At 39.7% G+C, this 27,678-nt stretch overlaps 1 protein-coding gene across 2 annotated transcripts in view; it reads right to left on the bottom strand.

Moving 5' to 3' along the window:
* Positions 1-10,382: 10,382 nt before the first annotated feature.
* Positions 10,383-27,678, bottom strand: part of DAB1 (DAB adaptor protein 1) — a 1,267,144-nt gene continuing 1,249,848 nt past the window's right edge. The window contains exons 15-17 of one of the 2 annotated variants that reach the window (XM_010365734.2): positions 24,270-24,397; positions 23,805-23,915; positions 10,383-10,606 (exon numbers count right to left, since the gene is read on the bottom strand). In XM_010365734.2, coding sequence (XP_010364036.1) covers positions 23,820-23,915; positions 24,270-24,397 — 224 coding nt within the window. In that variant the 3' untranslated portion in view covers positions 10,383-10,606; positions 23,805-23,819. The remainder of the gene's footprint in view (positions 10,607-23,804; positions 23,916-24,269; positions 24,398-27,678) is intronic. The other variant, XM_030913326.1, reaches the window with a different exon arrangement.

Below are 27,678 nucleotides of genomic sequence, written 5' to 3'. Positions count from 1 at the left end.
TCCAGCTTGATTTTATACTTTGTTATATTGAATGATTACTAAAGAGCAGCCTGAGAAACAATGGGGTAAAATATAGGTTCTATAACATTTCAATGGTTGCATTCATAAACATTCATAAAATTACACTGATTGATGTAGAAAATAAATATAAGAATGTGGTCTCTGTCTTCAAGGGGTATATCAATGATCATGTAGTCATAGCATCTTGTTCTATGAATATAATATTTAGCCAGTTTTATATTATTTGAAATTTAGATTTCTAGTTTTTCTCTATTATATACTTAAAAAGTGAAGAACATCTTAATACATATTTGTTCACTACCATGGAAATTCCCATGTTTTAAATTCCAGTCTTATACATGGAATTGTCATGTTGAACATTATGTCGTTTTAAAAGTATTTGACTTAAAAATCTTTGAATCAAACACTCAAAGTTGTTTGAGTGCCTTTTTCCTCATATCCTCACCAACATAGATCATCACTTTTAAAATTATTGGTCATCTGACAGGCAAAAGTTGTCTTGTTTTAACTTGAGTTTTTTATTATAAAAACTTGTACATTAAAATGCTTTGGGCTAATTAAAAATATTGGAAATAGAAAGTAGGTAGTAACATAACATTTCAAATAGCATACTGAGGTATAGATGACAAGTTTGTTTTCTCCCACCCCAGGCTCCTACACCCCATCTCTGGAGCTGAACGCTCTAGTTAGCTTGTGCTTAACATGACTGCATGAGGGCAAGGGCTTTGTTTTCCCAGCGTGTAGAATGATGCCTGGCACACAACAGGCACTCAACAGATGCTTATTAAATAAGCACTTTCCCGAATATAGTAATGAAAATTTTCTATGTAAATATAAACACCTACATGCACAGTTTTTAATACTTTTTATATTATTATTACTAGTATTATTATTATTATTTGAGACGGAGTCTCGCTCTGTCCCCCAGACTGGAGTGCAGTGGTGCGATCTCGACTCACTGCAAGCTCCGCCTCCTGGGTTACGTCATTCTCTTGCCTCAGCCTCCGAGTAGCTGGGACTGCAGGCGCCCGCCACCATGCTGGGCTAATTTTTTTGTATTTTTAGTAGAGATGGGTTTCACCGTGTTAGCCGGGATGGTCTCGATCTCCTGACCTCGTGATCCGCCCACCTTGGCCTCCCAAAGTGTTGGGATTATAGACGTGAGCCACGACGCCCGGCCAATACTTTTTATATTATTAACAAAAATGGGAACTCACCACACACACTATTGTTAAATGTCTCGACATTGTTTAATATAAGCATATTTAGACTCCTTTCACTTCTTGAAAAATGCTGCATAGTACAGTAATTTAGTTAATATCCTTCCTATTGATGCAACATTTAGTTGCTTTATATCTCTAGCTATTATTTATGGACCTTTCTTCTTCAGGAATTGTTTGCTCATGTTCTTTAGTAATTTTGCTATAAACTTTTTCTGTAAAGCTATTAGGAGCTTTATGTACATTTAGAACAATAAAGCTTTGTTTATAATGTATGCTGTAAATATTTTCCTAATTTCCCATTACCTTTTAATTTCATTTTTTCATATAAAATTTTGGTAAACCTATCCATATTTTTATAAATATGTATTTTCTGCATTTGGTGGTATACTTACAAGGACCTTTTCTACCCCATATGAATATTCACTAGTATTTTCCCATACACTTTCATGTTTACATATATTTAATATTTAACTTATATGGAATTTAATTACCCAAATGGTATGAGGTAGAAATCTAACCTTTTCTAGTAGTTTTTGTTATCCTAGTTCTATTTATTGAATAGTCCATTTTATTACTGCTAATTAGAATATATTCAATCATACATTAATTTCTTGAGTTTATTGCTATACTTTATATTCTGTAAACCATGACTAGGTAAATAGAATAAATCACAGAATAATTTGTGAAAGTAAACAATTTAAATTATTTAGGGTTTATTTTTGAGATCTGATCTGATAGTATAAATTTATGATCATGACATTGAATTTTTTTCAAATAATCTCACATTCTTATTTCTTTCAGATATTACTTAGAATATGATTGAATATGAATATAGGATTGAAGATACATAATATTGATATAGTTGTTGCAGTAAGTTATAAATTAGAGAGAGTTGGACCTTCTCTTTCAATTTGTTCTATTTATGCCCTTCAACAAGCCTTTGTAGCTTCGTTTTGTTGTTGTTGTTGTTGTTTTTTTAATCTAGATCTTACATCTTCAGTGTTAAATTTATTCTTGGGTATTCTCCTTTTGTTACTATCATTAATAGAATCTGTGTAAGTTTCCAGTAAGTTTTCTAAAAGGTTACTTATGGCAATATAAAAAATACTGATTTTTATATATTTATTTTTAAAGTAGCAACCTTAGGTAATTCTCCTATTTGTTCTTATTGCTTCTAATAGATATTTTCTGTTAGAAAATACTATCTGCAAACACTGATGATGTTCTCATTTTAAACACTTGATTTCTTTTTCTTGCGTTAGTGCATTGCCTCAAATTTCAGAGCAATGTTAAATGATAGAGGTAATAGCTGCCACCTTGATCTCCATCTGATTTTAAGGGGATTTTCAATTTTCACTGCTAAGTTTCATATTGGCTGTTGGTTTGAGGGAGATGTTCTTTACCATGTGAAGGGAATATGACTATAATTCTAGTTTCCAGGTTTTTTCTTGAAGAGGATAATGAATTTTATCAGATGCCTTTTTGCCATCCATTAAGATGAGACAGTCTCTCTTGATCTATTAATTACATTCTGAAAGTCAACTTTATTTAGTCATGGTTTATAGCTGTGTTTAAAATTTAGGAACTTCTGATTATCCATTGAAAAGATTAGGCTATAATTTGTATTACTTTTTTGATGTTTTGTTATTCTAGATTTGAGCTCTGAATTGAGAAATTGTTTTTTTTCTGTTATTCAACAGTTAAATGAGCATTATTTTCTTCGTTCCTTTACAGTCACTCCAGGCATCTCAGATGCACTGGCTCTGCTAGTTCTGCTAATGCTCTGCCCTCCACTACCATCACCTCATGGTAAACTCCTACTTGCTTCTTAACACCCAGTTTAACCATCAACGCTTCTATATAGCACTCTCCCACCACTCCCATAGTACTAGCACATCCTTTATTCCAGCATTAATTCTACTATATTTTACTTGTCTATTAACCTATTTTCCCCTCTAGAATCTGAGCTTCTTGAAGCAGAGACAGTCATGTATGCATTAAAAAAATCCTCAATCTGCAGTGCTTATCAGAAGACCTGGCACATAGCACATCGTTAATAACTCTTTGTTGTGTGAATAAGTCCATAATGCATTTTTGCTTTAAATTTTGCCAGGGAAGAAAATTTGGAAGCTATGTAAACTTCTTTGCCATTCTTTGACAGTAAAATAGAGATAATATCACTTACCGCCCTTCTTCACACCTGATAGAGTTACTGAGCTGGGATAATAGATGGGCAAGGATAAGGTGAAAGTGAAAGAATTAAATATAAAAATCCATAATAGTGATTAGACTTTCTTTGATATTAACAACAGGTAAAGTGCATTGAGCGTTTACTATGTTCCAGGTATGAAATTATCAAATTTATTTCTTATAATAGCCTGTAATTTTAGGTGAGTAAATAACATTTTAGAGAGCTTAAGTGACGTGTCTGAGGTGAAACAACTGGCGAGTCAAAGACTTTCTGAAATCAGGGTCTGCTATCTGGAAACTATTCTATATTGACTCACCAGTGAAGACAGTGTGCTCCACTGAAATGAGAAAAGCAACAAACAATAAGCCCAGGGTGAAAATTTGGTTACATACCCTGCTTCTCAGGTTTTGCTTAAGTTTAGAGCCTACCGGGAAGAAAGAAAATGATTGTCTGCCTCCTTGACTTTTGCATCATTCATCTTTCTTCTGATGAAAGTGGGGCTAATCGCTGAGTTAGGGTTCCTTTATTTTTAGTCTACACTATGTTGCTTTATCCTAAAAGGATAAACATGGGCTGTGTGATGGCTGACCACCTTTCTTGTTCCTTCTATGAAGGTCTGAAAGGGCACAAGACAGGTAAGAGGAAACAGCTTTCCTTTAGTAAATAAGTTGCTAGATTTCTGAGCTCGTGGCCCTGAGTTACACGTGAATGACTTTGACCTGTAATCTGAAATAAGACAGACGTCAGGGTTCACCTCCCCCACCATTCCACTTCAAAGGTGAGGTAAGGTAGAGTTGCTAAATGTACAGTATGAAGGGCATCTGGCATTTTACTGTTGACAGTATGCCAGCTCTAAGACCTGCTTATTCCATCTCCAACCATTCCTGCTTGTTCCCCACTCCAGGCTGTGACCCCCCAGAGTGAGTGATAGAAGTGGCAAGAGGTTGTTCAGAAGATTAAAGACCCAAGTCACCAGAGGCTGCCATCTCGCAAGAATATTTAGACACTTTTCCACTTGGCAGTCATTAATATTCTTCAGCAAAGAGTGAAAAGAGAGCCTGTTCAAAGAGGCTCCCTCTTCAGATCTCTGTACCTTGGAAGATAAAGTGAATGAAAGGGTTTTGTTTTGAAATTAAATATTCATTGGATTGAGTTAGCGCTATTACTGTTCTTGAGAATAAAACTGGATTTTTCCTTTGTTTTAAAATAACTACAGTCATTTTACGTTAAGAATTCATTTCTGTACCAAATTGGTCAGGATTAACACATGGTGTGATTTTTCTAATATAATAGACACAACAGGGAAATGAATACAGAAGGGCTCAAAGTATTTTATAGAGGGTATACGAGCAATTTGACATTGCAGAAAAGCTGTCAGAAAGAAACACCATGGAATAGAGGAAAGAGGCTGGGAATCCAACCCCAGGAACTGTGATAGCCTCTGGGAGAGATCTTTGGCTCTGTTAATTGACAGATGTTGTGGAACATATCTGAGTTTCTGTTTTCTAATCTGTGAAATGGAGAGCATATTCTTTTCCTCTTGGGGTTCGTGTAAAGATTTGGAAACGGTAGCTAGAAAATGAGTGGCACGGACAAAGCAGGAGCACAACAGTGGCAGTGATGATCCCCGTTTTCACATACATACCAAGACTGGTCACTAAATGGCTGGAAAGCCATTTACATCTGTTTACGCTCTCTCTCTTTTTAATCTTCCAGGCACCATTGCTCACATTTCCCTTGAATTTAAACATCTTTTAAAAGCATTCAAAGCTTTGAAGGTTGATTTCAACGAAACCTGTTTTTATTCTAGGCGTTTTTCCGACTGTCATTCTGAGTAAAACAAAAAACATTTACTGTCAAAACAACAAGGGCTTACTCTCAAGCACAAAATGAAAGCAGATATGTCTGCCTGATTTATTTTGGCATCCACCTAGCAGTTAAATAGGACACCTTTTAATTTGTCACTTCTTTAAGATTCATTTATGTTGGCAAAGTAAATCCCCAGTGCTTGGTTTCAGCTAAACTTCAACGAGTTGGGTAAAAGAGTTTATTCTTTTTCAGTCAGACACACAAGCTTTGAAAGGTGCCAGTTAAAGATGGAACTATGAATTGAGCAGTGTAAGACAGTAACATCTAATGGATTTTTATTTTTACTTTGAATGGGAGGAACTTAGAAATTGAACTTACTACCAAAGATCCACTAGCAGTCTGAGAAGAGACACAGAAGGTCAATGTTTTTCAAAAAACCTGGGTAGAACTATTTCAAACACTGACTATCCAGTTATTTTAAAATTAGACTCAAGTATGAGTAAAGAGACCCAGTATTCAAATCTCAACTCTGCCATTTGCTGGCTGGGGAAGTTACTAATTTATCTGAATCTCAGTTTCTTTATCTATAAACTGGAAAATATCTATCCCTTCCAGGTTGTTTAGAAAATTAGCTGAGGCAATGAACATAGAGCAGCTAGCACCTGCCTGGCACATACTAGCTATTCAACATGTGCAAGTCACTGCTTTTATTAAGAAAAATTTCTGGCTTGCCGCGGTGGCTTTCGCCTGTATTTCTAGCACTTTGGAAGTCTGAGGCCTGTGGATCGCTTGCTTGATCTCAGGAATTTGAGACCAGCCTGGGCAGCACAGTGAAACCCCATCTCTACAAAAAAATACAAAAATTAGCCAGGCATGGTAGTACATGTCTGCAGTCCCAGCTACTTGGAGGGCTGAGGCGAGAGGACTGCTTGGGCCCAGGAGGCAGAGGTTGCAGTGAACCAAGATCACACCACTGCACTCCAGCCTGGGCAACAGAGTGAAACGCTGTTTCAACCAAAACGAAACAAAAATGAAAACAAAAACTTCTGCAACATTGTCTAACAATTCAGTCCAAGATTTAGCATTTCTCACTGTATGGAAGTTGTTTCTTCTGTCTACTCCAAATTTACTTGGCTAGAATCTAGCCCATTTTCTCATTTTCTCAAAGTTAGCAATAACATCTGTTTAATACCTTCTTTGTAACAAGGCCAGATTGAGGGCTTCTGTTTATGCAGTCATTAACACAACCACTTTTAAACAGTGGTGTTTTTTTGCATCTCAATGACCTAATTGTAATCTGGCTGATTATTTGATTTAGTTACAAAAGGAAATAAAAATCACACACACACACACACACACACACACACACACACACACACGCATACATACATATGTACACAACACCCACGTATATTCATTTTTTTTCTGTTCTTCAATACATACAATCCAGCTTCAGTCCTTTTTATTTTGGTGTGGATTTCTAGGGGAATGTAAGGAAAGATAAATACTTCCTTTCTGAGTCCCTTAAAGCAGATGACCTTCAAATGAATGATGGGGAACTCTTGACACTCTAGATTAATCTCCATTTTCCAATCAATAGTTTAATTGGTTTTTTGTTTTGTTTTAGGGGAAGACACAATCCACAGGGCTAGTTCCAGAGTCTTTCCCAGTTTCAAAAGTCCCATGCTAACTGTGGTCCAAATACCACATCTACCCAGGGCTTGCTTTTTTCCTGCCAACATCCTCCTTCCTGTCTGTGGCTGCTTTTCCAAGCATAGCAAGTACTTGAATTCAACTGAGGGCTGACAAATTGACCTTACTCCCCAATGAAGCTTGCTCTTTTTAGCCCAGGGCCAGGAAAACAGAGGCTGTCACTTGGTCAGATGGAATCTTAGGCAAAGCAATTTCCTCTTCCAATCCAAGCCTGAATATCCAGTGGAAACTTGTAGAATAAAGCCAGGCTAAGGTGTTGTTCTCAAACATGTTTATTTGTAACAGTTTTACATGGTGTGTTACAGAAATTAATGGAAAATTTCTAAAAATTTTGCTGTTCTGTTGAATGCATTGTACATAAAGTTAAAAATAATGTGTCCATATATGTTAACAAACTGTCATCTGAGGTAAAGTTAAAGTAGGTCTAGAAATGTACTGCAACAGTCATTTTCTCTTTCTCATCTTTATTAAAAAAATATGTGTCAGAACGCAGAAATTGAAATGAACCAAACCCACAGAGTAAACATTTGTTTAAAAGAAGGTGCCCGGTACATTACATGATGGGGTTTCAGGAGACACTGGGATGAGTACGAGCTATCAAAAAAGTTTTGCGGCATGTAAAGATTGAAGAGCTATGGAGAATGGGGACAAAATGACAGGTGGCGTTTCCCTGGTTTCAAAATTTAAAGTGACAAATTTAGTGCTAGTGGAGGATGAGGAATTAACAGGTGTACACATGGATTTTCTATTGATCTAACCAGAACTGTGCAGATTCCCCATGGTCTTTTGGTATTGGCACCTCAGCTCTTGCTTGGAAATTTCACTGTATTCCTGGGACAGGATACGGTGGTTCCGGGCTCACCAAACAGTGTTTGGAAAAAAAAAAACAGAATGCTGCCAATGAGAATATGGATGGCAGTTGAAAAATCTTGACTTTATTTCCCTCACTTTAATGCATCACTTGGGCATCTTCTTGAAGTTCAGAGCCAGTTATATTTTCAATCATGTTCAATGAAGGAGGACAAGTCCCCTGGACTTTCACCTTCTGCTAGGAAATTAACTCCAGATGGTATACCTGAAACAGCAACATCAGCCAGAGTTCCCTTTGAATGTGTCAGAAGCAACTCAAAGAATTGGTATAATGGTGTGATACTGCAAGACAAACTCAAGACAGCCATATTGAGGGAGAAGATAGCACCACTTGTTTAGAATCAAATCATAGACAACAAAGCAATTTAAGCAATTTCCCATGGGAACTGCCTATCTTATCAAATCCCCAGAAAACAATTGAACTGGTCTCAAGCCAACTCTTACAGTCATTCCACCTTTCCCATCTTCCCCTTCATGTGAAAGGGCTACCTAATCATAAAATGTTTGCTCATTCCTTGAGAAACTCTGTGGACCAACAGGTGATAGCTACAGAGGGAGGCAAACGGCCCTTCTCACTTTTCTGGTTCTTCGGACCTTCCACATTAGGATGACATTGACATATATTCTTTAATAGACATTTGGTCAGTTTATCTAACTGAAAAAAAAAAATTAGACTCCTGTGACCTGATAGTGTAAAATGTGGGCTTTAAATGATAACCATTACCTTGATGTATCACTTTTCTCTTTGTGAACAAGTATACAATCATTTTCAAATCAATCTCCCAAATCATTTTGGTTTCTATTGATATGAAGAACCAAATACAGGCCTATTCAAATCAATCATATCAATGGAAATTCTACTTTTCAAATCTTAAAACCAAATAATAATTATCCCCAAATCCAATTAATCACATGAATCTTTAAAGTTTTCTTCTTAGTGTTAAAACACTAAATTCAACATACTGTAACTGCATAGGAACATCAGGAAAACACACTTGACCTGTATAACAATTCTCTGTAGGGCAAAAATATATAGATTCTTTATGAAAATCATGTGCTAAACATACGAACCAAACACTGCACTTTTTGTCTCATAAGTGTAAAAAAAGGAAGCTTAGCCTCTTCTGTTTCACGTACAAACAGTCCAGTGATTCATATGGGGTAGGTGGGAGTGGGGAGGTGGGAGAGTTTCAAAATCTGAATTCTTCAGAATGTGAATTGTCTTTTTCTTGTGTTGCACGGAGGGTGGGGACTCTCGTGGAAAGGCTAGATGATGGAGTCACGTGCTCCCTTCCCGTTCACTAGCTGCTGATTGGCCAACTGCTCGTGCCAGCGGTCCCTGCACTCCAGCTTCCTACCATATGCTCCAGAATAACATCTGGAAAGTGAGCCCCATCCATCAAGTTTGTCACACCTTGCACTCAATCTGCTACCTTCTCTACAGTGTAATGGCATTATTAAAAAGCATTTTCATTAACATTTATATTTACAAAAAAAAAAACAACAATTTTTTTTTTTCATTAGAACTCCTTAAAGCCATTTCCCTTAAATATTTAAAGAGTTTAATGGTAAGGTTTTTTGTTTTTTTTTTTTTTTTTTTTTTTTTTTTTTTTTTTTTTTTTTCAAGTTATAAAATAAAAACCCCATTTGAATTTTCTGATGTACAAAAAGAGATAGAGATGAACCATTTGGACCACGGAATCAGTTTGTTATTCTGAATATGTATGCCACCATTGTTCTTTTAGAAAGTTGGTTTTTAAGATCCAAAACCACATTACCAGAATTGTACCAGAATTATTTGGCAAATGACTTTTCTTTGAAAATGGCACGTGGAGAAGACACTTGTCTGCATAGCATCACAGCAGCAAGATATCGGAAAAATAAAAAATATCATTTTATTGTACTTAAGAGTTTAGAGCTTCTTAAGAAATCAGATGCATTTTTTCATCTTTCTCATCAATGGGATCTGATGTCTTTTCCTACTCACAGAATGAAGGTTCAAACTGAAAGCTGTCTTTCTTCACCAGGATGCAGAATAGCTAAAGGATTGTTTTGGCAACATTCTTGATCATAACAAATAATCAACCACTTATTTGTCTTGTAATTTCAAGTTAATTCATTTCACTGAGGCTTTTTTTCTCCCCAGTTAGATTTCTTCACCCATATCTAAAAAAAGTCAAAAGCAATACAAAAATTTGTACACCTACTAATTTTCAAACATGACAAAGAAAGAAAAGGGGGGAAAATGGTAGACCAGGCCCCATGGAGTGACAAAAAACACATCATCCTATGTGAAAAGGCATATGGATGATGATATTGTGGTCACAGAAGACCCTTTACTTTTGCTTAAAGAAGTCAGTTCCAACCCTGTTGTAATCCTCTGATGCCTGTCACTCCAAATTTGGTGTCTCAACAGGTAGAGAAATAAAAAGGGAATTAATAATTTTGCACACTGGGTCACCTTAAACCCAGCTACGAGGGCTCAAATATTTGTTGGGTAAGCATTTGCTTGATTTGTGATTTAATGTTGGGTGGATCTTTCTATACTTTTTTTGTGTGTGCTGCCATAGATATCTGCCATTGGTTGCCAAAAACGCTTAGTTCCCTCTTCTGAGCGAGTTCCATTGGGCAATCATGAATTTCTTGTGGGATGAGGTGAAAGAATACAAGAGAGCCTGTCATGATGCTGATGTCCATGCCAGTCTTGAGCACCCACCACGAGCTCGCATCGATGCTATTTCTTAGGTCTGTTGATCTGCGCGTAGAGAGGCTCCGGCTCCTGTGGATAAAGGAACAAAGTGAGGCCTGCCCTTTCCACTTGCATGGATTTTCTGAGACAGCTTTTGGAAAACAGAATTTAGGATTAAAACAGAAAAGTGACAGTTTATGATGGATGACCTTAGGTTATTTTTGGAGTATTTGATGAGGGTGCATATCATTTTGGCAACACTTTTATCATCCAAAATAGCTATGCACTCAGTTCTGTCTTTCGTATTCAAGTTGGAACTGATTGCCCTGTTAGGGAAGTAGCATGGTATAGTAGGGAGTTAGAAAAGCTGTGTCATGTGGACAAGATACTTATCCTGAGTCTTGGTTTCTCCAACCACAAAATGGGAATAATACTGTTTATCCTACGGGGTTCTTGAGGGAATTAGAGATTGCATATATAAAGTATCTAGCACAATGCCTGGTAGCAATGCATCTTCAGAAAATGCTAACAATTACTGTGAGTCAAGTGGACATTTTTCCAACACAGTTTCATAAATGTCCACTTGAGAACCCTGAAATTCTATTTCAAATTACTCTTCTACAAACAGTGATGCCTGGGTGCACTGTTGAGCAAGAGAAACAGCAAGTGTGTCTTTGGCTTTTAATTACAAGTTTCTGGACTTGTTTCCATTCAATCTGAGACCTCCGCTTTAGACAATCATTTGCCTACACCCAGGGGGCTGTCCTGAAGCACAAACAGAGATTTTCAACCAGCATGTAATGCAGCAAACCTGCAATCCACACCTAGATAGGAAACAGTGTTCCACCCTATTTAAACCATGTCAGACTTCAGCTGATGTTGAGATGGCTCACTGTGCACTGGCCAAGAAGACTTGATGGATACTGTGGTTTTAAGCATGCACAGGACCTTCTGTTAAAATTGACCTTTATGCTGTCACTCTTGGAGGTCTGTGCCAGAATTAAATGGACACCAGGAAATCCTAATTTTACCATATTTTATATATTAGCTTGTCTCCTGCCATGTCATATAGGTTATTATTATTTGCTTATTTTCTTGAAACTTCAAAATGAATTGGCATTCTGGGAGCCCCTACCATGTGTCTGGCACCATGCTAGGTATTTTCAAGTACACTGTCTTTTTATCTCATCACAACAGCCTTGTGAGGCAGATGCTTTCTCTCTTTTGCAAGGGTGAAATTAAGTACAGAGAAGTTAAATAATTTGCCCACGGTCACAGAGTTAGTAAGTCCAGAGACATAAGAACTGAAAACAGGGTCCAGGGGCCAGTGCTTTTTCTAGTCTTTTACAACAGTGACCATTAGAGACAGAGAGAGAGAGACCCCAATCCTTCCATCTGTAAGTGCTTCAGAGTTTACAAAGCACCTCATGTCTTATTTATCTGCCTTATAGTCCTGGGGGTGGCTTTTATTTTTTGAGTCCTCCCTTTGCAGACAAAAACTGAAGTTCTGAGAGGCTGTGTGATCTCAATGTCATTGTGCTGTCTCTCGTGTGAAGCATATCATATTGCTTGCTTTCTACTGTAAAGTGGAATGGCCTAGAAGATAAGGTTGTCCTGGCCCATCATTGTACAGATGAGGAATCTGAAGTCCTGTGAAGACAGCTTTTGTTTCTACTTAGCATCCATGCCAAGAGTAGACCCCAGGACTCCTGCCATCAGATCCAATTTCTGGTTCCTCTAGAACTTGTTATGTTTGTATTCTTCCAATGGGAAGGAACTGCTTTCCTTGAGGCACCCTATCATACAGTGTAACAAAGTGCCAACTTGTCCCTCCATGCCTTCCACCCATAGACTTTCTACTGCCCTTGGAAATATAATAAGCATAATCCTTCTTCCAACTGTCTGATGACAGAAAATTATGGAAGCCCATTCTTCCATGTCCTACTTCTAGGTTACCATTTGCCAGTTCCTTCTGCCATTTTACAAATATGAACCTAGCATAGTAGGTCCTCAATGAGAGTCTGTTGAATTACTGAATGACTATAATGCTCTTTCTAGTTTCCTCATAGTTCTGATCCCTTTGTCCTAAATACACTCTAATTTGGCTTTATTCTTTCAAAATCAAATGTAGCAAAATCTATAGTAAGATTATGATTTATTAAACACCAAATCTATTCCTTTCCAGTCTCTTGAACGATTTCAAATATCTGTTGTAAGGCTAAACATGTAATTTATTGCGTGTTTGTGTTCTACAAGTGCAGTGGGTGGAGTCAAAAATAGTTAAGTACAACTACTGGAGAAAAACTTTTTTTTTTTTTTTTTTTGCGCTGGGCTTCAAGGACACATCTTTTTTTTTTTTTTTTTTTTTTTTTTTTTTGAGACGGAGTCTAGCAGTGGCCAGATCTCAGCTCACTGCAAGCTCCGCCTCCTGGGTTTACGCCATTCTCCTGCCTCTCAGCCTCCCAAGTAGCTGGGACTACAGACGCCCACCACCTCGCCCGGCTAGTTTATTGTATTTTTTAGTGGAGACGGGGTTTCACCGTGTTAGCCAGGATGGTCTCGATCTCCTGACCTCGTGATCCGCCCGTCTCGGCCTCCCAAAGTGCTGGGACTACAGGCTTGAGCCACCGCGCCCGGCCAAGGATGCATGTTAATGTTTCCTGGGTATACGTTCTTAGCCCATTCTTCTTTTTGGATGCCCCAAGAAGTCAGGCTGCCTTGATCTCACCCTACAATTTGCTCTATTCTAATTTTGGAAACTAATTTATCCAACTGAAAATGACACCTAAAAACAGAAGAAGACAGCAGGCTCAGACAGGGTAATTAATGCCACACTGCATTAACTTTCTGCAGCTGAGATAAATATTCACACATCTCCTGCTTGCCGGAATTTAGCTTCAAATACCCATCACAACAGTAGTAACGACTGCAGTCAACTCTCAATTATCCCCACTAATGAAGGGGAGCAGTGGTGTGGAAAACCCCAAGCAGCAGATAATCCCAAAGTCTGACACTGTGATGCATTATACGTTTTGGCAATAGCTCTACCTTCCTTGTTACGGAATCTTAGACTGTCAGAGTTAGAGGGGAGCTAAGGAATCATTTGATTTAGAAATTTCCAACCTGGCCTCTGGCAAGGTCATAACGGGGTCTTTGAACTATTTTCAAAATTCCAAAAGCCTAAATGGAATCACACATTAACATAACATGCTGTTGATGTTTTTGTTTCGTTTGTTTGTTTTCTTTTGGCAGATTTGTCCACATCTCTGCCCTGCTTCAAATCCTTCAGAGGCTCCCCATCACCCACAGGGTAGGTCAAAGCGCCTTCTCCGGGCACACAAGGCCCATTAGTCTCTTAGTCCATTAGAGATAATAAATACCCCTTCTAGACCATGAATCAAAACTCTACCTTCAGGTCACATAAATCATGTTAAAAAAAATCTTTCTTTATGCTTCTCCAGGATGATCTTTCTGAAATGGATTTGTCCATGCCAGTCTCCTGCCTGGAACAGCCCTCCTGGCTCCTTGTCACTCAAAGGAAAAGGCAAACTCCTCAAGACTGCACATAATGTCCACCTTCCCAACCACCCTCATCTACTGCCACTCTCTCCTACACCCTACCTTCCAAATCCTACTTGGGGTTCACCCTCACATGCTGGAATTTTCCCATCTCTGAGACTTCATTTAGGCAGTTCCTTCTGGCTTCGGAGCCTTCTTTGTTCCTAAAGTTCATACTTTAAGATATAGCTGAAATAACAAGTCTTCCTGGACGCTGCAGGTGACATGAGCCACTGTGCTCCTGGATACTTCAGAACCTGTGCAGATCTCTGTCTTCACTCCTACCATGGCATCTCCTAGCATGTTCTACATTGAACTCCACTGAGGCTTGCATTTCAGTATCCCGAATTCTGAATGAAACTTGGAACATGGGAGGTGCATCCACTAACAACATGAAGAATGAAGATACAAATGAGTAAATGAACAGTTCTTTTCTTAGTGGAAGTTGGCAAATACTTGTGAACTTTAATATGATTCTGACATATTAATATCTTTATTTTTAGATAACAAAGTAGATGGAAACCATATAGTAAAAGTTAAAGCAAAATCCACCTTCTACCCTGTCTGTAAGTGAAACACAGGAGACTAAGCACAGGAGACTAGGTCATGCAGGCCTAGCTTAGTGTTCTCCTGACAAAGCTCTGCTGCAAAGACCACCAGGGGCACATCTGTAGTTGAATATGTTGGGTTATTCCTTACCACAGAGGGAGGAGCAATGAGGCATCTCTGGAAGAGGCTGTTAGAAAGAATGTATGATAAGATTTGGTCTTAAGGTGAGTGATTTGGGGGATGGTCAACAAAGTGGGGTTTTTCTCTGAATTGGATGCTGTCATAATGTGGGGGTAATTTTGTGATTATCCTAACAATACTTATCTGGAAGGCAAGAAGAACAGAGCAAGGTTGAAACCAGGCTAGAGAAATGTTTCATCAGTTTTCCCGTTTTGACAATGTTCATTTTTTTGCCAGTGTTCAGCCCTGATGACCTGGTGGTCTTGAGTTTGTCTTGACCTATCGTGGTCACTGAGGGGCCTTGTCTGATGCTGATGGTATGTGAAATGTTGATGCTCAGCAGGAGAATGCCAGGACCTCGCTGTGGGGGTGGGCCTGCACCTGACTGTCAGAGGCTGCTGTTCTTTTTCTTACCATCATGCATTTAGCAGCCCTAGGATTCTGTGCAGGGCACTTAACGTCTTTGGGTGCCAGTTTCCTCATCTGTAAAATGAGGCTAGAAATCCCCTCTGTGAAGGGGAACACATGTTGATTGTCTAGCACAGAGTCTGAAACATATGACATACTCCAAAAAATATTAGGTCCCTTATGTCTGGGAGTGTGGCTTCATCCTCACTTTATAGACAATGGTTTTAGGCCTAATAATCACCTGTGGGTTTCTTTTCAAATGGCCTCTCCTTCATAGCACATAGGTGCAATTGCAGATGAGCTCTCAGTTATTAATATAAGAATGGTGCTGGATCAGCCCAGGGAAATTGTGCAGAATGAATGTGGAGTTAATGCAAGCAACCTGGCTGCAGGCCCCTGTGGGTAACAGAAACTTCCACTGTTTACAGACTACTCCATACATCCTTTAACTATCTATGAATTATGTGCTCAACTACAGCAGCCAAGTGGACTCACAGAACTGGAGTAATAATGGTATATCTCTACAGAAACTTTTACAGTCTATATATGGTCTTTCCAGTGTCACATGATCTTACTTGAGCTACACACCAGTACCGTGCCTTTAGTGCTCCTGTCTTCATTTTTTTTTTTTTTTTGAGACGGAGTCTCACTCTGCTGCCCAGGCTGGAGTGCAGTGGCGCGATCTCCACTCACTGCAAGCTCCGCCTCCCGGGTTCATGCCATTCTCCTGCCTCAGCCTCCCGTGTAGCTGGGACTACAGGCGCCCACCACTGTGCCTGGCTAATTTTTGTATTTTTAGTAGAGATGAGCTTTCACCGTGTTAGCCAGGATGGTCTCCGTCTCCTGACCTCATGATCTGCCCATCTCGGCCTCCCAAAGTGCTGGGATTACAGGCTTGAGCCATGGCACCCGGCCTCCTGTCTTCATTTTACAGCAAAGAAGCCTAGGCTCCCCGCAGTTGGGTGACTTGTGCAGTTACTCAGCCAGCACACAGCAGAGCTGGGACATACTGCTTTTTTTTTTTTTTTTTTTTAGATTTTTATTTGTGGGGAAACATAAGCATAACCTTTGCCATTTTAACCACGTTTAAGTGGACAATTCAGCAGCGTTAATTACATTCACAACGTTGTGCAACCATCAGCATCATTTCCAAAACTCTTTCATCATCCCAAATAGAAACTCTGTACCCATTAAGCAATAACTCCCCATTCATTCCCCAAATCCCCAGCCCTAGTCTAATCTACTTTCCATCTCCACGATTTTACCTAGTCTTATTTTTAAATCAATTTCAGTGAGGTATAATTTATGTACAATGAAATTTATCCATTTTAAATGTACAGTTTAATAAATTTGACAAATACACCCATGTGAGCTATAGAACATTTCTTCACCCTAAAGACTTCTCTTATGCCTTCTCAGTCAACTCCCTATCTCAGTGCCAGCTCTGATCTGCTTTTGATTGCTATAGACTAGGTTTGTTTTTTCTAGAGTTTCACATAAACATACTCAAGTCTTTGTAAGCCTACTATCCTCTCCACTAGCATGTGTTCCCTCTCATAGAAGGTTGAAGCTGGAAGGGCCCTCACGCCCACAGCTCCTTTTCTGCATGCAGAAACTGAAGCCCCAGACACAAAGGGTACTTTCCCAAGGCCATACAGGAGACAGTAGAGAGCCAGGGAGCAGCCCAGGGTTCGGACTCCCATTTCTGTGCTGGTTTCCTTGCTTTCTTCTCCCAGCCCCAGCTCTTTGGCATGAAGTATAAGGGCAAATGGTTTCCTAGGTCACATTATAACAAGATGCTCTTGGAAGCTACCTAAATTGTGCAGATTACTTTCTGCCCGTTTAATATTTCTTGCATTTGTTTTTGGAAAGATTGATTACCTTCGACAAAAGTATGTCAAAAGCAATATATCTTACTAGTGGGGCGAAGACGCTGCATGCTGACAAGGGTGGTCTCAGATGTGAGGTTGATGGTGCGCCATGCAATCTGCTTGCTGAGTGAGCCCACTTATGCCCCATCCTGGGGGCCTAGGATAAGAAAAGCGCCAAGCCAAGCTGAGGATCAGACTAAAGCTGGAAGGTGAGCCAAAGCTTAAGTCCCTCAGCATTACCCTGCCCAGGCAGCAAATTCAGCCTCATGGTCTTTTAGCCCTAACACTTAGGACTAGCTCAGTGGGAGTTTTACATTCCTTGGTTTGACAAATGAAAAAGATATTGGTAGTCAGAGTGGAAAAAGGCTAAAATAACTCAAAGTTCTGTCTGAAGCCATGTGTAGGATCAAGAAGAATGCATGGGTTTGGGGAGCCAGAAAGACCCCAGAAATCTTCCTAACTTCCTATATGGACTTAGGCGAGCATCTCACCTGATTGGCCCTCAGTTCCTTCATCTGTAAAGTGGAGTGAATAACATCTACAACCCCAGAAATCCTCCTAACTTCCTATATGAACTTAGGCGAGTATCTCACCTATGTGGACCCCAGTTCCTTCATCTGTAAAGAGGAGTGAATAACATCTACCTTATGGGACTGTGAGAAGTTACAAGTCAGCTTGTATAACATGAAGTATCTTAAATGCTGGCAGTCTTCTTTTGCTTTATATTCAAACAAAAGGGAAAACAAAGCTTTCTGACCACTTTGAGTCTGAAAGTCTAGCTGTTAGGGTAGAAAAGTCTTCAAAACACGAATGGATTTGATGATAATCCCTTAGGGATTGACACTGCTGAATGTCCTAGTTCCTGGGGTCTTGGGTGCTGAAACCCGCTTGGTGAATACAGAGATGCACCACCTGAGTTTTGAGGCAACTGTGCATGTTCTGAAGAACATTCTATTTCCCCGTCAATAATAACAACAATGATGGGCATCAATGATCTCTTTTATGCATGTACATCATCTTTTTCGGCCTTGTTATAAAACAGATGAGGACGCTGAAGTTGCTGACACCAATTATCTACCATAAGCAGGAAGGCCTTTTCTGAGTAAGCTCCCGGTCACTGGGAGTGGGTTGCATCTAGGGCTGTTAGTCTCTGGGGATCCTAATAAAGTCAGCATATTTTAGGGATTCTGTCTTCTCCTTTGTTAGAAGGGAATAGAGACAGCCTGAGGGAGAGATGCTGCTGGAACATCTTATTTGGGGATTAGTTCCATGCTGTAGCTGGGTAACTTGGGGCAAGTTAGATGGTCTTAAAATGTCAGAGCTGTAAGGACCTGTGGGGGCTGTTTTACAGAAAAGGAAACCAAAGATCAGAAATGAAGCCATCTGCCTCATATCACACATCTAAATTTATGTGATGCTATTAAAACTCAGGTGTCCTGATTCTGTTTGAGTGAGTTTGAATTATTTAATCTGGGTCTAGATTCAAATCCTGGTGCTACTACATGTGAATCTTTGGATTTTAGCAAGTTGTTATAACTCTCTATCTTGCCTGTAATATTTGTGAAATGGGAATAATAAAAATACCTGAGTGCTCCTGTGAGGATTAAATTAGGTGATACTAGTAATTTTAAAATATATTTTATTATTAGCAGTAAGTGAAAGGCATCATGATTACCTTCTGCAGTAGTTCTAGAAACAGTGAGCCCGATCTAATTCTGTTAGCCAATTCTGGCAGCTGCCTATGTTTGTAAATAAAGTCTTATTAGGACATAGCTACATCCATTCATTTATGCATCGTCTTTTGCTGCTTTCCTGCTACAATGGTAGAGTAGCTGTAATAGAGACCATATGGCCCACAAGGCACACATATTTACAGAGAGTTTGGCAACTTCTGGTTAGATGATCAGTGTATTCTACTTGCACTCACTACTCCAGTGGCCGAAACCCATATGGAAATCTCCATGTCTAGCCTTGATTTCTCTTTTGACCTCCAGAGGTTGTATCCAGCAGCCTACTGGCATCTCCGCTTGGAAGTCTCATGGGCACCTTGAGTTCAATTGGTCCCAAAGTAAACCTGCCTTCTTTCTGCTCAAACATGCTGCTTTGTGTTCCTTAGCACAGTGACTGGCACCAATGTAGATCCCCATGCCAGGAACCTGGGTGTCATCCTACCTTATATCTTCTTCCTCCCCTCCCATGTCCCTTCGGTCTTAACCTCCTGTTGATTTCAGCTTGTAAATATCTTTTGGCACTATGCTTGAGGTCTTGGCTGACACTGCCCTTAGCCAGACCCTGGTCATCTTCTGCCTGACCCAGTGCCATCACTCTCCAGCTACAGGACCTCAACAGGGAGTCTCTTCATAAAGGTCCAAGGAAGTGGGACACTGTGCCCTCCAAAAATGTAGGTTGGACTTGTCAATTGAGTCCTGTGTCCATAAAATAGGTCATTTTCCGTTGTTTTGTGGTTCTTTATTTTTATTTATTTATTTATTTATTTTTTGAGATGGAGTCTCGCTCTGTTGCCCAGGCTGGAGTGCAGTGGCCGGATCTCAGCTCACTGCAAGCTCCGCCTCTCGGGTTTACATCATTCTCCTGCCTCAGCCTCCTGAGTAGCTGGGACTACAGGCACCCGCCACCTCGCCTGGCTAGCTTTTTAGTATTTTTTGGTAGAGACGGGGTTTCACCGTGTTAGCCAGGATGGTCTCGATCTCCTGACCTCATAATCCACCCGTCTCGGCCTCCCAAAGTGCTGGGATTACAGGCTTGAGCCACCGCGCCCGGCCTGTGGTTCTTTATTTTAAGGGTCTGTTGTTTGGTTGTATTTAAAAAGAAAATGGTAATAATAATCCCAAATACATGTACTTTACTTTCAAAGCTTATAAAACACTTCCATTTTCATGATATTATTTGCTTCTTGGACAGCTTGGGGAGAGAGCTGTTGCAATTATCTGTGTTTATCCATATGAAAGGATATATGCTTACCTAAGGTCACCTGCTTTGGAAGTAAAAATCAGACCCAAGGCCCCTGACTCTGTGTTTTGTGTCTTCCTTTCTTTCCTTTTCTTTCCTTCCCTCCCTTCCCCCTTTTGTTCTCTCTCTCTTCCTCTCTCTCTCTCTCTCTCTCTCTCTCTCTCTCTCTCTCTCTCTCTCTCTCTCTCTCTCTCTCTCTAAGATTCTTCTTCCCAAAGCATCTGAGGTTCAGCTTTCCTTTCCCTTGAACACTAGAAATCCATCAGGTAATATGTTATATGTCTTGCATTCCCACTACGAAGATAAGTATTAAAAAATGACAGCAACTTATTATTTATGGCAATATCTATTGTTACGAAGGGAGGCAGACCAAACAATTCCCCATTGTTACAGATGCTACTCTGACTTGACAGCTGGGAAAGTCTGATAGGCAGTTTATTTACTTAGCCATTTAACCAAATAAATGTTTTCATTTTTCTTTCATCTCCTCAAAAGCTAACATTTCGCCCTCAAAATTGCTCCAGCAACACATCAGTGAAGTATAAATTACCTGCCATTCCCATACCAGCCATTATAATATTATTTTGATTCTTTTTGCCCTTGTTGACCCAGTCTTTGAAAGACACGTGATTCTCCCAGATGGGAGGGTAGGGGAAAAAAGTGAAGTAATTGAAGATATTTTCCTTTATTGCTAAAACAGAACTGCTGTTTGAGATTGGCCCTGAAGCTTACACCTGCGGGGATTGAGTCCGTCTGTTTCCTCTTACTATGGTGTGATATGGCGTTAGCTTATCAACAGATGTCATCCCTACTTACTCAGAACTGTGCGGGTATTTCTAATAAAAAACAGCTGGTGATAATGGTTGCAAGGGTGATAAGAGGGACAGGACTCTTGCTTTCCAACCATATGAAAGCAGAGGGGAAAAAAAATAAAGCCATGGACATAACTAACCCTGCATGGTCTCTCTTCTCCAAATGTTTGGAAAGGCATTAAGAAATTGCAGTCTGTAAATTTTCAGCTGGGTGGATGGCAGAATGGGATGGAGATGGAAAGATCAAATGTGGCTTGTGCTGCTGTCGATGGAGGGACCCAGAATGGTTCTCCCAGACGTCCCCCATGTGTGTCATAGTGGCTATGTCTGCAAAGCTGGCATCTGCCCCTTGGCACTTGAATCTCGATAACTATGAAGTGGCCAGGCTAAGCTTTCAAAGGGAGAAAATTACTTCACTGAGGATTACAGTCCAGCCCTCCTCTGGAGCTGGGAGGTACTTATTTTGACTTGCAGGTGATTCTAAGACAGCTCATTTTTTGGCAGTGAGCTGTGTGAAGCCCAAACCAGGGCCATTCTGGATTATGGGATGGGACAAGCCAGAGAGCTAAGCAGCAGGCTTTTTTCTTTTTTTCCCTTCCAAAGCTGTTGTGACACATATAGAAAATTAATTATCTGAAGATAAAGTACAAAGCAAAACCAATGGCCTTATACATAAAGGCTAAATGTATAAAATCCAAGAGAGTGGGGAGCTTGCATTAATTGGATATATGTGATGATGATGATGGTGATGGTGATGATGATGGCAGCTAGCATCTATCGGGTGCTTTCTGTGCACTATACACAGTGCTAAAAGCTTCACATACATCACTTTATTTAGTTCACACAATAACCCTATGAGGTGGACACTATTTTTATCCTTATTTTTCAAATGAAGAAAATAAAATAGAGAATGATTATAAAATCTCAGCAGTGTCACATAGCCAGGAAGTGGTGGAGCCAGACGCTGAACTCAAACAATGTTGTTCTAGAACCTAGATTTTTATTTTAAGCTAAGTACTCGGTGTCTGTCTCCATGCTAGATACTCAAACTATCTCAGTTACCATTATGGAGAATATAAGCCCCTTCTAGCAGATGAAGAAACCAAGACTCAAAATAAATTTTGGTTCTTGCCCAAGATTTCCCACTATTAAGTAGCTGAGTTAGGATTTAAACTCAAGTCCAAATCCTGAGTTCTTCCCACACTACTGCTATGTCCATTTACAGCTCAGCTGTGGCTTGAGGTGCTGGACAGAGCATTAAATGTGGAACAGACCAAAGCCCCATGAAACCGTTTGGCCTGTAGGATTGTCTCAAGCTGAACAGGTTCATAAAGATGAGGGTTTGATACATTGATCTGCAAATGGTGTAAGTCATCTTTGTTTTCTAGAAGAACTTCAATTTTAGGATGATGTTTGCTGTTATCCTGATGAATGGCTCTTGTCACCTCTAGTTCATTCACCAAATTTTTCAAGGCAAGGTTGAGCATGTGAAATACAACTTAGGCAGGGGGTAAAAAACCTCGTGCGGAATCATCCCCAGGAGTCTGCCTATAGTCCCCAACTTTTCTTTTTCCTGAAACATTGACTTTGATTTCCATATGCCAACTCCCAAAGTAGCTTTGCAAGAGTGAACTTCTAAGTGAATCTTAGGTGGTTTTGCATGGCATGACATATAATTATATGCTATTGCACTGATACAAAATGTGGCAAACTATACAGTGTGTTAGGTTCTTTAATCATAATATCTATTAACAAAATACACTTTCAGAATACCATATTAGCTTTCAGTAACTGTCTAACTTACGTGTGGACTAAGACTAATTCTGAGGTAGCCTCAGAATCCATTTGTGAGTGGTGAAAACTGTTTACCATTTTAATGGTTTTGACCATGCTGTTCAGAACTTAAAAGAGGAGCCCTTTGGGAATGGCCTTGCAGTCCTGTGTGTTTATAGAAAACTAAGAAAGTATCTGAAAATTGAACACATTTGTCAAGAAGTGACCTTAGAAATCATGTCTGGGTAACAAGGTGTACTTCTGTCTCCTAAGAAGGTTTGCTTCATCAGCTTCTCTTTCTTTTGATCAAATCAGATGTATTGAAATTCAAGTGCCAAAAACCACTTCTAGTAAATGTAAGTACATCTCTTTCAAAGTAGCTGCTGATGGAATCTGAAGTGATTTGGTGGCAATCCACATGCTGCAGCACAGGTGCAAACAGCACAGCCTCAGAAGTGAGTAGTACACATCTCTGGGCTTTGAATTTCACATCAGAAAGGGTGCAGGGTGCAGGGTCCTTTCTGGCTAGACAAAAAGGGCTGCCTCTGATCTTATATCTCGATCAATCTTATTTCAAGCACTGCTTGATTTTGCTTCTTAGTCTGGCTTCTCTGTGTGTTTGGTGACCTCTTTAGATCTGCAGAGTGTAGGCAAATGCAGTGACATTTTGCTTAAAAGATTAAAGCATCTGGACCATGGCTCACTGAGAAATTATCAGGGTGGGCAGAATGTGTCCATCTCAAAATGTTGATGCTTTCAGAAACTAAATCCATGCTAAGTAGCATGGACCATGCCTCACTCTATCACCACCACCTACGCAGAACATATTATTAATAAAATAATATGATCAGTTCCCACTTCTCACCCCTACCACTACCTCCCAGAGTATGTCAAAGGTCATGCATCCACGAGAAAAGGCAAAGTAGAACGTAGACACCAGGCAAAGGGACATGGTACAGACACTGGTAATATAGCTCAGGCAAGGAGAAATAGTGCAAACATCAGGAATACAGTTCAGGCAAGACGCGATGGTGCAAACATCAGCAATACAGCTCAGGCAAGGAGACATGGTGCAAACATTGAAGATGTGGCTTCAGAAGTGAAGAACAAACAAAAGGTAAAGCAGATAGCTTAAGGGCAAAGGAGATAAAAAGGACAGATACCTACCCAGACCTGCGCTATCTAGCTACCGGCCTGTGGACTTATATTATCACCACTGGGCTCCCCACTGGGCTCACCAAATGGATCACTGTTGGATGAGGCCTGTGATCCATCAGGCTAGAACACAAGAAGATAATACTTTTTTTTTTTTCTTTTTTCAACCATTGAAAATATAAGACAACTGGATATACTTTCATGCAGCACAATCAGTTATTGTAAAGGAGGGTGCAATGGCATTTAGAGGATGCTACACCACAAATGTGGACTTGTAGTAACAATTTAATAAAAAGGCAGTCTTTTTCAGCTGACTCATTTGAACACAAAAGAAAGCCCCTTTAGCAACCCCTTGAGAACTTACGAGATTGAGCCAGCATTCTTTTCTATGTAGGCTTCCTCATGCATTATCCATTTCAGTTACAGAGGTCTTAATTTTAAGGAAAAACACAAATAAATAACAAACTGGTCACTTACAGCTTCTTGCTCTTCGCTTTTGCTGGGACTTTCAAAGCCCTCTTCGAAGATGTCATCTGTGGTAGGATCACTGGCATGGGATGCAGATGATTTGGATGGAGAGCTCTGTCTAGGGGCTGGGGTTGGAGCTACACAGAGACCACAGAAAAAGAGACATCTTAAGTGCCTGGCTGCAATCAATTTATGCCAAAGAAACCTTAGGAATCCGCTTATATTCAAGTCAAATCTTAGGATTCCTCTTCCTATTTCTGGTGGAATCAGCTGAATATTTGAATTATTTCTCTGTACGTATTGATTTTTCCTCTCACACGTCTGACTTCAGGAAGGAGCTCATCCACACTGATAGGTAAGGCAGTGGTTCTCAAAGGATGGTCCTTGGATGAGCAGCAGCAATAGCATCTGGGGATTTGTTAGAAATGAAATTCTCTAACCCTACCCCAGATCTACTGAATCAGAGACTCTGTGTTTGAACAACCTGTTAAAGGTTATTCTGATGCACGATCAAGCTGAGATCTACTGGGCTATGGTTTGCTTTCTTCTTTCTGTGTTTCATCAGAGGGCACTTACTGAGGGCCTTTCATGTGTCAAACACTGTTAGAAATTTTACAGACAATATCTCTAATCCTCATAAAACTTCTTTGAGGTAGAGGTTATCCTAATTTGACAGGTGAGGAAAGTGAAGGTTGCTAATTTGCTCGTGGCAACTGGTAGAACCAGATTCTGAATCCTGGCACATAGAAGGTATTCAATAAACACACGTTGAATAAACAGTAAGTGTCTCAGTGATCTGGGAAAATGAATGTAGCTGATGGCAACTTAACAGCTGGTACTTGATTCTCTAAGGACAAAGGATATGCATTTTCTGGACTGACCCACCCACATCTCCTCTCATTTGTTTCAGAGGTGTAGAACAAGTACCTCATTTGATACCACTCTTCTTTTAATAATTTCTAATTTGTCACTGAAAATACCAGTCACTGGCTAAGACCCAAGTGAGCCGGTGGCACGCCTTGATTTAGTAGCTGAATTTTCATAATGTCATAGAACTTAGAATCAGACAGTGAATGATGACTGTAAAACTTAGTGCATACTTTTTAATCTGATGAATCTATAGTTAGAAAAATGATGTTATTTCCTCATTTATTATTTATAATGTGCCAATGAGTTGGACACTGTGCTAGGCACTTCCCATCCATTATACACCCTAATACAAATACCTGCAAGCTGTTACTGCAACTTTTTTGTTTCCCAGATGGAGAAATTGCAGCTCAGAGAGGTGAGGTGACTTGCTGAGGGTTAACACAGCTATCAAATAGCAGCACTGGCATTTAACAGAGCTCTGTCTGACAGTATCCAGTCCAACTGTGCTTTTCTGTTTCTATTGGAGGTTCACTTTTGATCCAACCAATCCTCTATGCAAAACATTCTTAAGGGGATACTGATGGGTCAGAGGGGATAACGACTGCTTTTTCCAATTTCATTCAAAATAAAACAGTAAGTTTTTGAAAAAAAATTTGCAATGAAATCTGTGTTGTTTCAGGAGATGACTATGGAACAAACTATACTGAAAGTGGGTTTAAAGCTATATGCAAACACCCTGAAGGGTAGTAGATGTTTAATAAATATTAGTTTAATTAGATCCTGAATTGTATTTGAAGTGGATTTTTGCTTACTAAAGGCTGAGAACACAGGCTGAGTTACCAGTTCTGGCAGGTATACTGCTCAGACTTACCTAATGAAACCAATGGAAAGCGTAAACAGGAGTTTATTTACGTAGGTGTCTTAATTTTTAGAAGGCTTTATAGGATGCTTCTAATACTCTAAAGCAGGGGTTCTCAGTCTGGGGCAATTTCATCCCTAGGGTACATTTGGCAATGCTTGGAGTCATTTTTCTCGACACTAGAGGAAGGGGATATATGTTTCTCTCATACAGTGATTAGAGGCCAGGGTTGCTAAACATCCTATAATGGGACAGCCTCTGAAACAAAGAATTATCTGGTCCAACATATCAATAGTGCCAAGGTTGCCAACAATGCTCTAAAACACAACAGTAGCTAAGTGATCTCTATTTAGTTTATTTCATTCTCTATAACCTTTCCCAAATGCCTCTCATGTGCCAGGCACTAAGCTAGCATTATGAGAAGTATAGTAAGTAATGGAGACAGTTCCTGCCCTCAAAGAACTTAAACTCTCCTCTTTCATTTGTAGCTGGCACACAAATCCATTGAAAGAGAGATGTCTGTTTTTAAAAAGATGCTTGCTTATTTATGCATGGCTGTCATTTCTTTAACATTTCATTTTTTATTCATTATTCCTCATTGAAACCCTGTGAGTCTGTGTAAATAGAGATGCCGCCACTATGTAGATCATATGGCCTGAGTGCAAGTGGTTTGTTTATACACACTGAGGGCATTCATTTTCAGAATAGCATTCTGAACCTGGCTGAAATGACACAATCTAATTGTATTAACATTGTGGATTTTTTTTTGACAGTTCACAGTACTGGCCATGCAGTGATCCATATCACCTGTGACAGTAATGAAACCACCAAACTCACTGTAGCATGAACCTTTTCTTTCCTCTTATCAGGTGTCAAGGCACAGTCTGAGTCACCAGAACACCTTCCTTGAATTGTGTCAAACAAGCATACACATGCTCAAGTGTATCTGGATTCTGATTTGGCTGCACAGTCACTGTTTTCCAGATGTTTGCAGAAAAAATGTGAGCTGGAGGAGACTCACTGAAAGCTGGAACTAGAAGGATGCACACTGCTCATCCAAGTCAATTTTACCAATGATAAAACTGAGTCTCAGAGAAGTCACACGCTTGCCCAAAGACACAGCTTGTGGTAGAGGAGTCAACACCGGAACCGGGGTCCAGGACTGCACAAAACCACTTAACATGTGCTAATAATGAGGATAAAAGATACTTCAAATTCTGGGAGGTCTATAATGTTTTGAGTACATATACCATTGAATCCTTTTAAGAACCCATCCCTCACACAGATGAGGAAACCGAGGCTCATAGAAATAAAGTGCCTTGCCCAAAGGCACAAAACTGGTCAGTAATAAATCTGATCTCCAGGTTTCCAGTCCAGTACTTTCTGCAGCACCATCTTTTGATTCTCTTTAACTACCAGAAGCTTTAAGCCAACACGAGGCTTCAGCTATAAAAGCTATTTAAGACCTTACAGCTGCTGTATCTCTGCCCCAAGTTTTCTCTTGATCCTTATTTTATATTCTAATGTTTAAAACTTGTTCCCCAAATTGTTAAAGTTTGCATTCACTTTTATTCCAACAAACCACACCAAAATCTGTGTGTCATAAGCTGGCTATACATAAATAAATGAACGAATGCATGAGCAAACTAACAAAATCTTAAGAGGCAGAGTAACATGGTGGAAAAATAC

The sequence above is a fragment of the Rhinopithecus roxellana genome, chromosome 12, assembly GCF_007565055.1.
Source record: "Rhinopithecus roxellana isolate Shanxi Qingling chromosome 12, ASM756505v1, whole genome shotgun sequence".
Taxonomy (NCBI): Eukaryota; Metazoa; Chordata; class Mammalia; order Primates; family Cercopithecidae; genus Rhinopithecus; species Rhinopithecus roxellana.
The sequence above is the reverse complement of the archived record's forward strand: the minus strand, read 5'-3'. Positions and strand labels throughout refer to the sequence as shown.